The sequence below is a fragment of the Andrographis paniculata genome, unplaced genomic scaffold (genome assembly GCF_009805555.1).
Source record: "Andrographis paniculata isolate CXL003 unplaced genomic scaffold, ASM980555v1 Contig79END, whole genome shotgun sequence".
In the NCBI taxonomy this organism is placed as follows: domain Eukaryota; kingdom Viridiplantae; phylum Streptophyta; class Magnoliopsida; order Lamiales; family Acanthaceae; genus Andrographis; species Andrographis paniculata.
In genome coordinates, this window is record NW_026137616.1 from 1,506,634 (window position 1) to 1,517,204 (window position 10,571).

General features: G+C 39.8%; 4 protein-coding genes across 6 annotated transcripts; 1 reads left to right on the top strand and 3 right to left on the bottom strand.

Moving 5' to 3' along the window:
• LOC127240268 (probable amino acid permease 7) lies at nucleotides 1-2,354 on the top strand. The gene is made up of 7 exons (XM_051258834.1): nucleotides 1-216; nucleotides 300-536; nucleotides 721-814; nucleotides 1,068-1,282; nucleotides 1,376-1,509; nucleotides 1,595-1,822; nucleotides 1,900-2,354. The coding sequence occupies exons 1-7, from the start codon at nucleotides 105-107 to the stop codon at nucleotides 2,299-2,301; spliced, it is 1,422 nt and encodes a 473-aa protein (XP_051114791.1). The 5' UTR covers nucleotides 1-104; the 3' UTR covers nucleotides 2,302-2,354.
• Nucleotides 2,355-2,363: 9 nt separating this feature from the next.
• LOC127240269 (uncharacterized) lies at nucleotides 2,364-3,397 on the bottom strand. 2 transcript variants are annotated; one of them, XM_051258836.1, is made up of 5 exons: nucleotides 3,308-3,397; nucleotides 2,941-3,216; nucleotides 2,826-2,862; nucleotides 2,633-2,745; nucleotides 2,364-2,530 (listed from the first exon to the last, which is right to left on the bottom strand). In XM_051258836.1, the coding sequence occupies exons 1-5, from the start codon at nucleotides 3,395-3,397 to the stop codon at nucleotides 2,468-2,470; spliced, it is 579 nt and encodes a 192-aa protein (XP_051114793.1). In that variant the 3' UTR covers nucleotides 2,364-2,467. The 2 variants fall into 2 exon arrangements, with proteins under 2 accessions (XP_051114793.1, XP_051114792.1); XM_051258835.1 differs by having other exon boundaries at nucleotides 2,633-2,754.
• A 55-nt stretch (nucleotides 3,398-3,452) lies between these two features.
• Nucleotides 3,453-7,730, bottom strand: LOC127240267 (glutamyl-tRNA(Gln) amidotransferase subunit A, chloroplastic/mitochondrial). Its single transcript, XM_051258833.1, has 10 exons — nucleotides 7,184-7,730; nucleotides 6,532-6,843; nucleotides 5,866-6,045; nucleotides 5,672-5,766; nucleotides 5,444-5,519; nucleotides 5,203-5,280; nucleotides 4,850-4,943; nucleotides 4,603-4,652; nucleotides 4,046-4,162; nucleotides 3,453-3,847 (listed from the first exon to the last, which is right to left on the bottom strand). Exons 1-10 carry the CDS (start codon nucleotides 7,700-7,702, stop codon nucleotides 3,758-3,760), a joined length of 1,611 nt encoding a protein of 536 aa, XP_051114790.1. The 5' UTR covers nucleotides 7,703-7,730; the 3' UTR covers nucleotides 3,453-3,757.
• A 263-nt stretch (nucleotides 7,731-7,993) lies between these two features.
• On the bottom strand, nucleotides 7,994-10,347 carry LOC127240720 (heat stress transcription factor A-4a-like). 2 transcript variants are annotated; one of them, XM_051259541.1, is made up of 3 exons: nucleotides 10,105-10,347; nucleotides 9,430-9,653; nucleotides 7,994-9,133 (listed from the first exon to the last, which is right to left on the bottom strand). In XM_051259541.1, exons 2-3 carry the CDS (start codon nucleotides 9,646-9,648, stop codon nucleotides 8,204-8,206), a joined length of 1,149 nt encoding a protein of 382 aa, XP_051115498.1. In that variant the 5' UTR covers nucleotides 9,649-9,653; nucleotides 10,105-10,347; the 3' UTR covers nucleotides 7,994-8,203. The 2 variants fall into 2 exon arrangements, with proteins under 2 accessions (XP_051115498.1, XP_051115497.1); XM_051259540.1 differs by lacking the exon at nucleotides 10,105-10,347 and having other exon boundaries at nucleotides 9,430-10,098.
• Nucleotides 10,348-10,571: the final 224 nt, after the last annotated feature.

The following is a 10,571-nucleotide window of genomic DNA, read 5'->3' on the forward strand; positions in this document are numbered from 1 at the left end:
TACTTGCGTAGTTTCTTTGCTTCTTATTTCTGTCTGCTACTGCAATTAGTAGCAGCCTGTGGCTGTAGCCATCCATCGATCAGAAAGAAAGCTTTGATTGCAAGATGGTTGAAGTCGACGAAAACGACCAGTACTCCCATCCTTTGATCGAAGATGCTGCTGCTGCTGCTTCATCTTCTTCTTCTTCAGATGCTCACACTTCCCTCAAAAGAACAGGTCTCTTTAATTTGCAGTTTTATTCAATTTAGGGTTTTGATAATCTCCATTACTATATGTTGTGGGTAATTTGGAATGTGAAGGGACGGTATGGACAGCAATTGCCCATATAATTACTGGAGTGATCGGGTCAGGAGTGCTGTCTCTGGCATGGAGTGTGGCTCAGCTTGGCTGGATTGGAGGTCCTCTTTCCATGGTCATTTTTGGGATAATCACTATCATATCCTCGAACCTTCTCTGTGACTGCTACAGATATCCTCATCCTGTGGTGGGGCACGTCAGAAACAAGTCATATGCTCAAGCTGTCAAGTCCTATCTAGGTAAATTAATTTACAAAATTGGTGATCTTAATTCAGATTTGGGGATATTCTGATGTATGTGATCAATCAAGTTTCTGGAGCTTACAGTGGATTCTTGCCTTCTTGATGAACTTTTTCATCTCCTTTTATCTTCAAAAGCTATTTGCATTTTGCAACAATTGTGAAATAATCTGTTTTTTCGCAGGTGAGAAGAGTATGTGGATTGCTGGAATTTTCCTTCAAGAAAGCTATTATGGTTATGGGATTGCTTACACCATCACAGCAGCCATCAGCATGAGGTATGATATCGATTATGCAACTCGTCGATGTCATGGCCATTAACTTGAGTTCACATGATTCTTGGTTCTATTAATTTTACTACCAAAAGAGAACTGTAATTGAACTTTCTGTTAATTTTTATCATCTTTAGTACACGGATTGTGTTGGCAATGTGGCAACTTGTGCTAATGTCGAAGAACTTGTAGAGATTTCATAGCCCTTCTTCATTCATGAATCTATAAGGGAGTACTTTATTGTCTTGTTATTATTTAGGGCCATTCTGAAATCGAATTGCTACCACAACGAAGGTCACGATGCGCCGTGCGAGTACGGAGACAGTTTGTTCATGCTGTTGTTTGGAGCTGTTCAGATCATTTTTTCTCAGATACCCGACTTCCATAACATGGAGATCCTTTCAATAGTCGCCGCTGTAATGTCCTTCGCCTATACCTTCATCGGGCTTGCTCTCGGATTCGCAAAAGTAGTAGGTATCTTTCTTTCAAGATTTCTTACATCAAATGAAATTTGATTCTTTGTGAGCTGTTCATTTCTCATTCTGTGTCGAAACATTGGGTCGTCAGAAAATGGCGTTGTCCAGGGTAGCCTCACCGGAGCGCCAGCAGCTACGGCTGTTCAAAAAGTTTGGCTGTCGTCGCAAGCAATCGGAGACATTGCATTCGCTTTCACTTACAACATAATTCTTTTGGACATTCAGGTAGTAATCCTTTCGCTACGGCCCTATCGAAGACATAGGAAACAAATATATCTTCTTCACAATAACAATGAACTTGCGAATGAAGGATACTCTGAAGTCACCTCCTCCCGAAAACAAGACTATGAAAAAGGCATCGACCGCGGCTATACTTATCACCAGCTTCTTCTTCCTCTGCTGTGGATGTTTCGGTTACGCAGCTTTCGGAAGCCAAGCGCCGGGAAATCTATTAACGGGCTTCGGATTTTACGAACCTTACTGGCTCATCGACCTCGCGAACGCATGCATTGTTCTTCACCTTGTGGGAGGGTATCAGGTAAACCATTCACTTAGTTTTTATTCATAACATCGAATATGCTAAGGGATATTTTAATTATACTTGTGTTTTGGTAGATATACAGCCAACCATTGTTTGCTGTGGCCGAGAGACAGATAGAAAAAAAGTTTCCCGACAGCGGATTCGTGCACCACGAGTACGTAATTAAGCTCCCGTTTCTACCTTCTTTCAAGCTGAGCCTTCTGCGGCTGAGCTTCAGAACTGTTTACGTCGCATCAACGACTGGACTCGCGATACTCTTCCCTTACTTCAACGAGGTTTTAGGAGTTCTCGGGGCGTTGAATTTTTGGCCTCTGGCGATATACTTCCCTGTGGAAATGTACTTTGCACAGAACAAGGTAAGAGCTTGGACAAGTACATGGATGGTTCTTCAGGCTTTCAGATTATTCTGTTTGATTGTCACAATTCTGGCGCTCATCGGATCTGTCGAAGGACTTTTGAGCAACAGATTGAGCTAGGAATGTGATTTCCACTCAACTTTGAAATGGATTTGTTTCCATTGTTGTTGTAAGAGTGAGTCCTTCAAAATTGGAAATGGAATTATTTTATGTTATTCTTTTACATTTTTACTTGAAGATGACTTCGACTGCAAATAAGAATAAAGTTAACATTGAAAGGAAAGCATCAAAAGTTTTCAGGGCTATCGTCGAGCTGCTTCTCGTCTTCAATGTCGACTTCCAATATTTCCTGACAAATCCAGATGGCGGACAACGTCAATCTTTTCGAAGGAAATGTATGCTTTTTAGATTAATGAAAATTGAAAAGATCGATTGATTGAAGTGGGCTTACAGGAATTCTCTGCTTCAAGTAATTCCCAAGACGAGCAAGAACCGTCGAACGCTTGTGCCAAAACCGGCCACTCAGGCTGATCTTCACATACGGCCCATCAAGTTCGGCAAGCTCTGCTTTCCCTAAACAATGGTAAGCTTAAACAACATAGGAACGATGATGACGATGACGATGAATTAATGTATTCACGCACCTGTAATATTAACTGATGTATCGAAGAGCTGTGCCAACTGCAAAGCAAGCAATTATTCCCACAGTTCATTTCCCAAAAAATAGAAAAAAAAAAAAAACAAAGAAGAGTAGCTTGCCTCAGTTCTGGCATCGGCCAACACCTGCTTGATGTTGTCTTCTGTTAGATCCAGTTGGCCAAGCGAAGCTGAAATTGCGGCTGTAGAAGATGTCCGCCGCCACCACCGCCGCCGCCGGCAGCTCTGGTTCCTTCTTAACAACGTGGGTGTTGCAGCACTCTTTAACTTCAATTTCTCAGGCCGGAGGTGATTGCGAGGAGGGAGGAGCTTTGCTGCTGGCCATAAGCTGCAGTGGTGAGGATAATTCAGCAACATCTCAGGCCTAATCGTTTTCTTCTGTTCTTGGATTTCAAGAATCGAGAAATGTGTGGTCAGTAAAAACAAAATGAACGGATTATGGGTTGTTTATACTTTTTCTTAAAAATACCTCAAGCCCACTTTCATGTGATTTTTTAGAGGGGTAATATACCCTTTGTATGCCAGAAAAGGAATTTTCCTTCTGTTGTATAAGAATCATATATTTGAATTGAATATTTAGTTCATCATGTGTATAGACCAAAGATGAATTAATCTGAACAAATTAAACCCTTTTTTTCATCTATAAATCCGAAAGCAAAGCCTTAAATACTGTTAACCTCATACAAATCTCACAAGTCAAAAATTACATGATGCAAGAAGTAGAGAAGCTTGGGATAAACACATCCAATACCTACCTACCTACCTCCGATATAGTTTCCTTCTTTTCTGGTAATGAATTCTTCCACAATTGGCAATGAATTTGACAAGAAATCGGTTTGGATGATAATTTTGTTGGCTACAGCACAGGCCCTTTATCCAACTACACACACAGCTAGCTCCCTCTTTTCAGCTAATGCTGCTAAGTGGAATCATCGACAATAATTGGGGGAACAAATGAGCAACCCTGGAGTGTTTGCTCAAAGATGTGGCCTACTTTCAACAACTTTTCCTGCACAGGAGATTCAGATTGTCAATCCATAACAGAAGGTCGATTCTTTAATATCACACTTTCACTTTTCCAACTAGTACGCCGAATATTCAGATTTCAAGTGAATTACACATACGGGAACAGAATAACAGCAATAACTGGCTAAATGTTGCATAAAAAGCATTCTTCAAAGTAAACAAAGTTTAAATTTTGCCTTGCCTCGTTGAATGCGGCACCAATCATTTGAACTCCGACTGGTAGACCAGCAGTATTATCCCCTTTAGCAAATCCACAGGGTAAAACCAGAGCAGGTAGACCAGCCAAATTCACATTCACCTGGGTCAAATTATAAAGGTATTTATCTCAAATAATCAGAACTGCTGCTACTCAAAGATAATTCAAGGGATGACTACTAGCAGGTGGAACAGAATGGTGGGTCTGCAGAACCAAATATTTATGACTCCATATCATTATGGAGACGGTCTTTTGTTGAGTATCTAGCAATAACTGTCAAAAGTCTTACTACTCTACCCACAGAAGAGAACATAAACATAAAATAAATTAACTGTGCAAAGATAAGAACAATTCGGTGAATTTTCAGTCATAAAGCTCCTGAGGGAACACATCATTGCATGCCTATCAACCTCATTAATGCAGAGAAAAAACATTAGGATGGTGATGCAGATACAAGGCCATCTCAAATGAATAAGAATTTCCACTTCTCAAAACAAATGGCAAATATTACTACAACAATGTAATGACATATCAAGACTCACAGTCATTATATCTCCTGCATACATAGCCAACGGATCATTTTTCTTCTCACCTGGACAAAAGACGAGGTGTACATTAGAAATATTTCCAAATCCAAAAATCATGTGAAAAGCTCAAACAGATATGGGTGCATATTACTCTCTATCTTTTTTATATTTGCCATTCCATTGCATTTTTTCTTTATCTTTTTATTTTTTATTTTTCTACAAAAAGTCTCATGTGAAAATTGTAAAGCTGAGAGTATCATACCCATCTTATAAGCAACAGACGGAGCAGCAGGAGATATCAAGATGTCATTTCTGTCTAGAGCTTCCTTGAAACTATTTCTGATTATAGTCCTAACCTGAATTGCAGTACAAACATTAATGTATATCATATGACCTTATCAAAAAGCAGATATTCATTAAAGCCTTCAGAATAAAATTACAGAACCAAGATGTTCAAATTACTTCACAAGTCAGATATGATCACTTCATACCCTAGAATCTCAAGTATATCCTGCCCAAGTCTGGTTACAGATACTAGTTATCTAATGTATAGCAGCAGGAGTTGTATTAATATTAATAATAGATGCTACAAAAACAGAGCAACTAGAGTCAAACCTGTTGAGCTCGCTTGTAATATGCATCATAATAACCAGCAGAAAGAGCATATGTGCCCATTAGAATTCTCATTTTAACCTACAAAATCGAAAAATACATCGCCAAATCAGTAACTGTAAGATTTTCTTTCAGCCACAATAAAGGGGATAAATGTTTAAATGCTTATTGCCAACACAAATCATAAAATAAGAGTTCATACTGAACAGAAATATTCCTAAGGAAATTATTGGAAAACTTATACCTCAGAACCAAACCCTTGGGCGCGAGTATCACTATATAGTGAAGCAAGCTCTTCTCCAAAAACTTGGTTTCCATATCTGCAAGATACATGGATAAGAGGTTAATTGAATCTATGAAGCTATTTATGAGTAAAACAATTAACTCACTCTAACATAATGAATTCACAACACCAAGAAATATTTCTTATGCACAAAAAGTGCCTTAAAACATACCAAGGTTAGAATACAACCTGACACCATCATAGCGAGACAAATTTGATGATGATTCAGAAGCTGCAAGAATATAGTATGCTGGCAATCCAAGGGAAAATGAAGGCATAGAAACCTGAATATGTGGAAATGAATATGCAATCAAGAAACCTCACATACTGATAGAATCATTAAGGGAAGATTAACACAACAAATTAAATAACAAAAAAGAAACCTCAGTCACAGTGCTTCCAAGTTCTTCCAGATGAGAAACAGCATCTTGGACTGAAGAAATTACATCAGTATCAACTCCATCTTCAAGTGTTTCACGAATAACACCAATTCTCAGTCCTTTCAAAGGTTTAGATTCCAAGTAATCTACTGCAACAAACTGGGATGCATAATCAGGGACTTCCTGAAAAGGGCAGCCCCTACCAAGATTAAAATAAGTTCCTAAAAGATTGATTCATAGAAAAATGCTTAACCATCTATAAGCCTTAACAAGTTCCATTGGAATGGCTAATTATCTGTAAGGATTAATATTAAAACATAAATTTGATCAAGGTTCTGTCTATAATAAAGTTCGATAGAAACCAAAACTTGGGAACTTAATTGCAATTCCAAGGCCAAACAAATTCCTGAAATTTCAACATTTAGGTATGAGATCTCAAATAAAAGTAATGGAAATGCTTGCATTTAACTGAAACTCAAGCATAAGACTGTGTATATATATTGTGTATGAATATATTTATGTGACAACATATATATATATATATATTAAGTTAACAGAATATGTTCTTCCTGACAATCCCTAGACTTTTATATCAAAATTTATTAAGATATAAAGCCTCCTTCTCATACGCTAGGGCTCAATATAGCACTAAAACTATTAAATGCTTACTCTGTTACTACTTGTTGCATCAAAGACATCATGACCCGAAATGGCGTGAAGAAGAATTCCTGAATCAGCCACTGAAGAACCAAAGCATCCAATTACATCCAAGGAGGAAGCATAGGCCACAAGCCCATATCTTGAGACATGACCGTAGGTTGGCTTCAAACCGACAACACCACAAAATGATGCCGGTTGCCTGACACTTCCACCTGTATCACTTCCCAAGGCCACCATGCATTGTCTAGCAGAAACAGCCGCTGCTGAGCCTCCCGATGACCCTCCCGGAACCCGTGATAAATCCCAAGGATTAGCTGTCACCTAATGAATACACAGATTCACATGAGTGAACCACATTTGCCTACAGATGATCAAATTGATAATTATTCCAATTTCCAACTTGCACTTTTAGAATCTCAACAGGGGTTAGAGTTTTGAAATATAAATAAGGCCTCCATATCATCAGAACCCCATACTCGCAATTGCTATTTGAATTACATCGTGCTAAACTTGCACTGAGAATTGTCCAATTTCAGGGCTAATTGCATAATTTTCTCTCTCATAGCGATCTGATTAGTTTTCACCATATCCGAATAATTGAATTTTCACTGTATAATCAAACTTAATCAATGAAAAACGTAAGAAAGGAAACAAAACAAACTTGATAAGCAGAGCCTTCAGTTGTGCTGCCCATTCCAAATTCATCCATATTAGTCTTCCCAACAATAATAGCTCCACTCTCCCTCAGCTTTCTCACCGCCGTGGCATCAAACGGCGGCCGATAATTCCCCAAGAGCCGTGACCCCGCAGTGGACGGCATATCATGCGTGCAAATATTATCCTTAACCCCGACCAAAACCCCAGCCAGAGGACCAACCTCCTCATTGTTCTTAATCTTGTAATCCAACTCCTCGGCCTGCTTCAAAACGTCCTCGTCAGACGAAACATAGAGGAAGCTATTGAGTAGGGGCTCGGTGCGGCGAAGGCGTTCGAGAAAGGACTTTGCGAGGTCCGAAGCGGAGGTCTGACGGGAGAGAAGGGATTTTCGTGTGGTTAGGATAGACGGCAGCTGCGGAGTGGCAGTGGCAGTGGCAGTGGCAGTGCTGGGCAGCGGCGAAGAATGGAAGCATTTGAGGGTAGGAGAACGAAGGAGGCGAGGGGTTTGGGCAGAGGATAGCATCGTTAGCTCACAAACTATGTCGCAACTCACACAGGTCAATCCATAACATCAATTTTTATTTTTATTTTTTTTTTAAATAAAAATTTACTGCCCCTTCAAACTTTATATTTTTTTATTTACGTTGCAATTTGATAGGATGATAATGTGTATATATATAATATCGATCGAATTTATTTATAAAATAAAATAAACAAAAAAAACAAACGAAGGAATTAGGACAATCAAATTCGAACAAAAACTGAATTGATTCGAACCAGAACAAAACAGCCTCTAATTAATGCATCTATGAAGTCTACATCAACAACACTTCATTACAACGTGTCGAAAGAACTATTATACAAAAGTGTAGCTCTAATCAACCAACAAAAATGCATCCAACAGTGTAGTGTAACAAGGATGAGCAATTAGTAATTACATTAGTTACCCTATGAGCTTGAGATTTCACGATCATCATCATGTATACTCCATTAACATCCTTCCAATTGTGTTAAGTCTCTAATTCTAATGTGGTACTACTTGTATTACAGTCGAAATGGGAGCCTCTGTAAGAAACTGCTGCCAAAAGACATCGTTAGCTCCATCCAGCCCTGGAGAATCGGTAGCATTGTGTTCTTGATCATCCAGCATGTCCACATCTCGAATTTTTTCAGGACTCCTGTTCACATCAATGCCTGGTGATTTCTGCCTGGAAGAAGCTAGGTCAATGCAAAGTGATGATATTGCTGGACTTTCAGCGTAATTTGAAGAAGTAGCAAGATCCGGAGAGGAATGACAGTCTTTTAAAGAGGATGTGGAGATCCGGCACTCAGGCGAGCAATGGGGTATGCTCAAATCATAGTCCCCTGAGGATGCTGCCATTTCTGTAATGGCTGTTGAAGGTAGGGGTAGAGGGGAAACCTCTTGTACGAACTTCTCCCAAATAGTTAGGGACGAATCCAAATTCTTAACATGCTCGGCGTTCAGTGATGGTAGAGATGAAGTGCTTGAGCTCTGCTTGAGATTGCTTTGATCTTGCAGGAAATCCAAGGCCGACAATCTTCTCTTTCTTGTAGGAGATTTTGATGGATCCCTTCTTCGTGGGGTGGACGAAGGTTTCTGCAACATTTGAGATAAGGCGAGAATCAATTGCTGCTGCCGGTGACTGATGTTCTGAAACTTCTGCCCCATTGATCGGAGCTGATACTCGTACCCTTTACTCTCCTTCTCACGTCTCTCTACTTCTTCTTGAAGCAAAATCTTCTCCTGCTTCAGCTTCTCCACCTTCTTCTCCAACTCCTCCCGTTCTAAGTCTGTCAATGGAGCAGCATTTCCTTTACCTGAATGGCTGTGCACCGGCTTCCGTCTGTGTATGTTCTTTAGAAGATGCGTCTGTCCTCGAATGAACTCCTCATTAGCAAACTCCCATTGCTCGGGATCGATCTTTCTAAAACCCTGCGAAATTTGAGAATATGGTAAGCCAAATAACTCCAAAAAAACTACCTTTGAAATCAATGCTTTCCTGAAATAAGCATAGCCAACAGCCAAGACAACAGAAGGCATATTTTCTTGAACATCTACTACCAAACTTAGCCAAGATAATTCTTCACCATTCGTTTATTCCAAACCAATTGCCTCCCCAGTGATTAATGAGTTACAGAGATCACATTTGCTCATTATTCTTTCAGTCATAATTTTCTAATACACATGTGCATTGGAGATTGTGCAAATTGAGGAGGCAAAGAACTTACATATGTATTAAGCTGGCGGATGAAGCTGGAAAAGTTGTTGTGCTTGAAGTACTTGGGCAACAAGTCTCTGGCAAATTCAGGTGGATTCCAAACAACAAAACTGAGCCCGTTGTCGCTCCAGGAAACGATGGAATTGTTGAAAGGATCATCCACCATCTCATAGGTCTTCAGCAGGAAAGGGGCAGGCGAGTTAGAACCACCATTTGATCCATCCATCATCACCCCTGATCAAATCACAGATTCAAAATATACACTATATTATTTGAATTCTCAAAATCCCCTAGTAAACCTTCCCCCACCACTCGCCCAAATGCAATTCGCCAACCGATTCTAATTAATCGCTAAACATGGAAGCATTCCCAGCAAGAAAAGAAGATGAACAGTGAAAATTAACAAAGGGTCCTTTGAATATGTGGCGCTCTCACTCAACTGTAAGTAAACATAAACGTCAAAACCGAAAGGGAAAATCTGAGGAGTTGGAGGTACACGAGGTTCTTGCAGAAAAAGGAACAGAGCTCGGATGGGTACAATTATATACCGAACGAGACGGGACAAAACAACGATCAAGGTGAGCCTTTGACGAAGCGAGTCAGACATAAATAAATGAGAGTTGAAGTGAGATTGGGCTTGGAGATTGAACAGCTCCGCGAGAAAAATTATTTGTGTTCTTCTAACCTGAGGGCAGAATCAGTCCAAGTCAGTCGGTTTCGTTTGATCTTGTGGCTAGCTGTGGAGTTGAAAATTCAACGGTTTGATTGTCGTCTACAATGATTTGCAGGAACGTTGAATTCAGATTTGAAGGGTAAACGGTAAGCAGAGACACAGTCGTTGAATCGTCTCTTTCGATGAGGCTGCTGCGCTTCATTGACCACCAATTTGTTAGATACTCGAAGAAAATTGCGCAGACAGAACATCGTCAATCACGCATAAAATATACTCCTACCTATTTTTTTATTGCACCTTTTTACACCATGGTTGAAGAACCGAGAGCTGTGCCGAAATGACTGTAATGCCCCGGTAACGACATAGTACGGACCTGAGTTGTTCCTCTTTCTCCATTCCAAATTACAGAGCAGTAAACCCTAAGTAAAAACCATCCATATTTCTTTCGCCTTCAGCTTCAACCTTTTCTTCATTCTTCT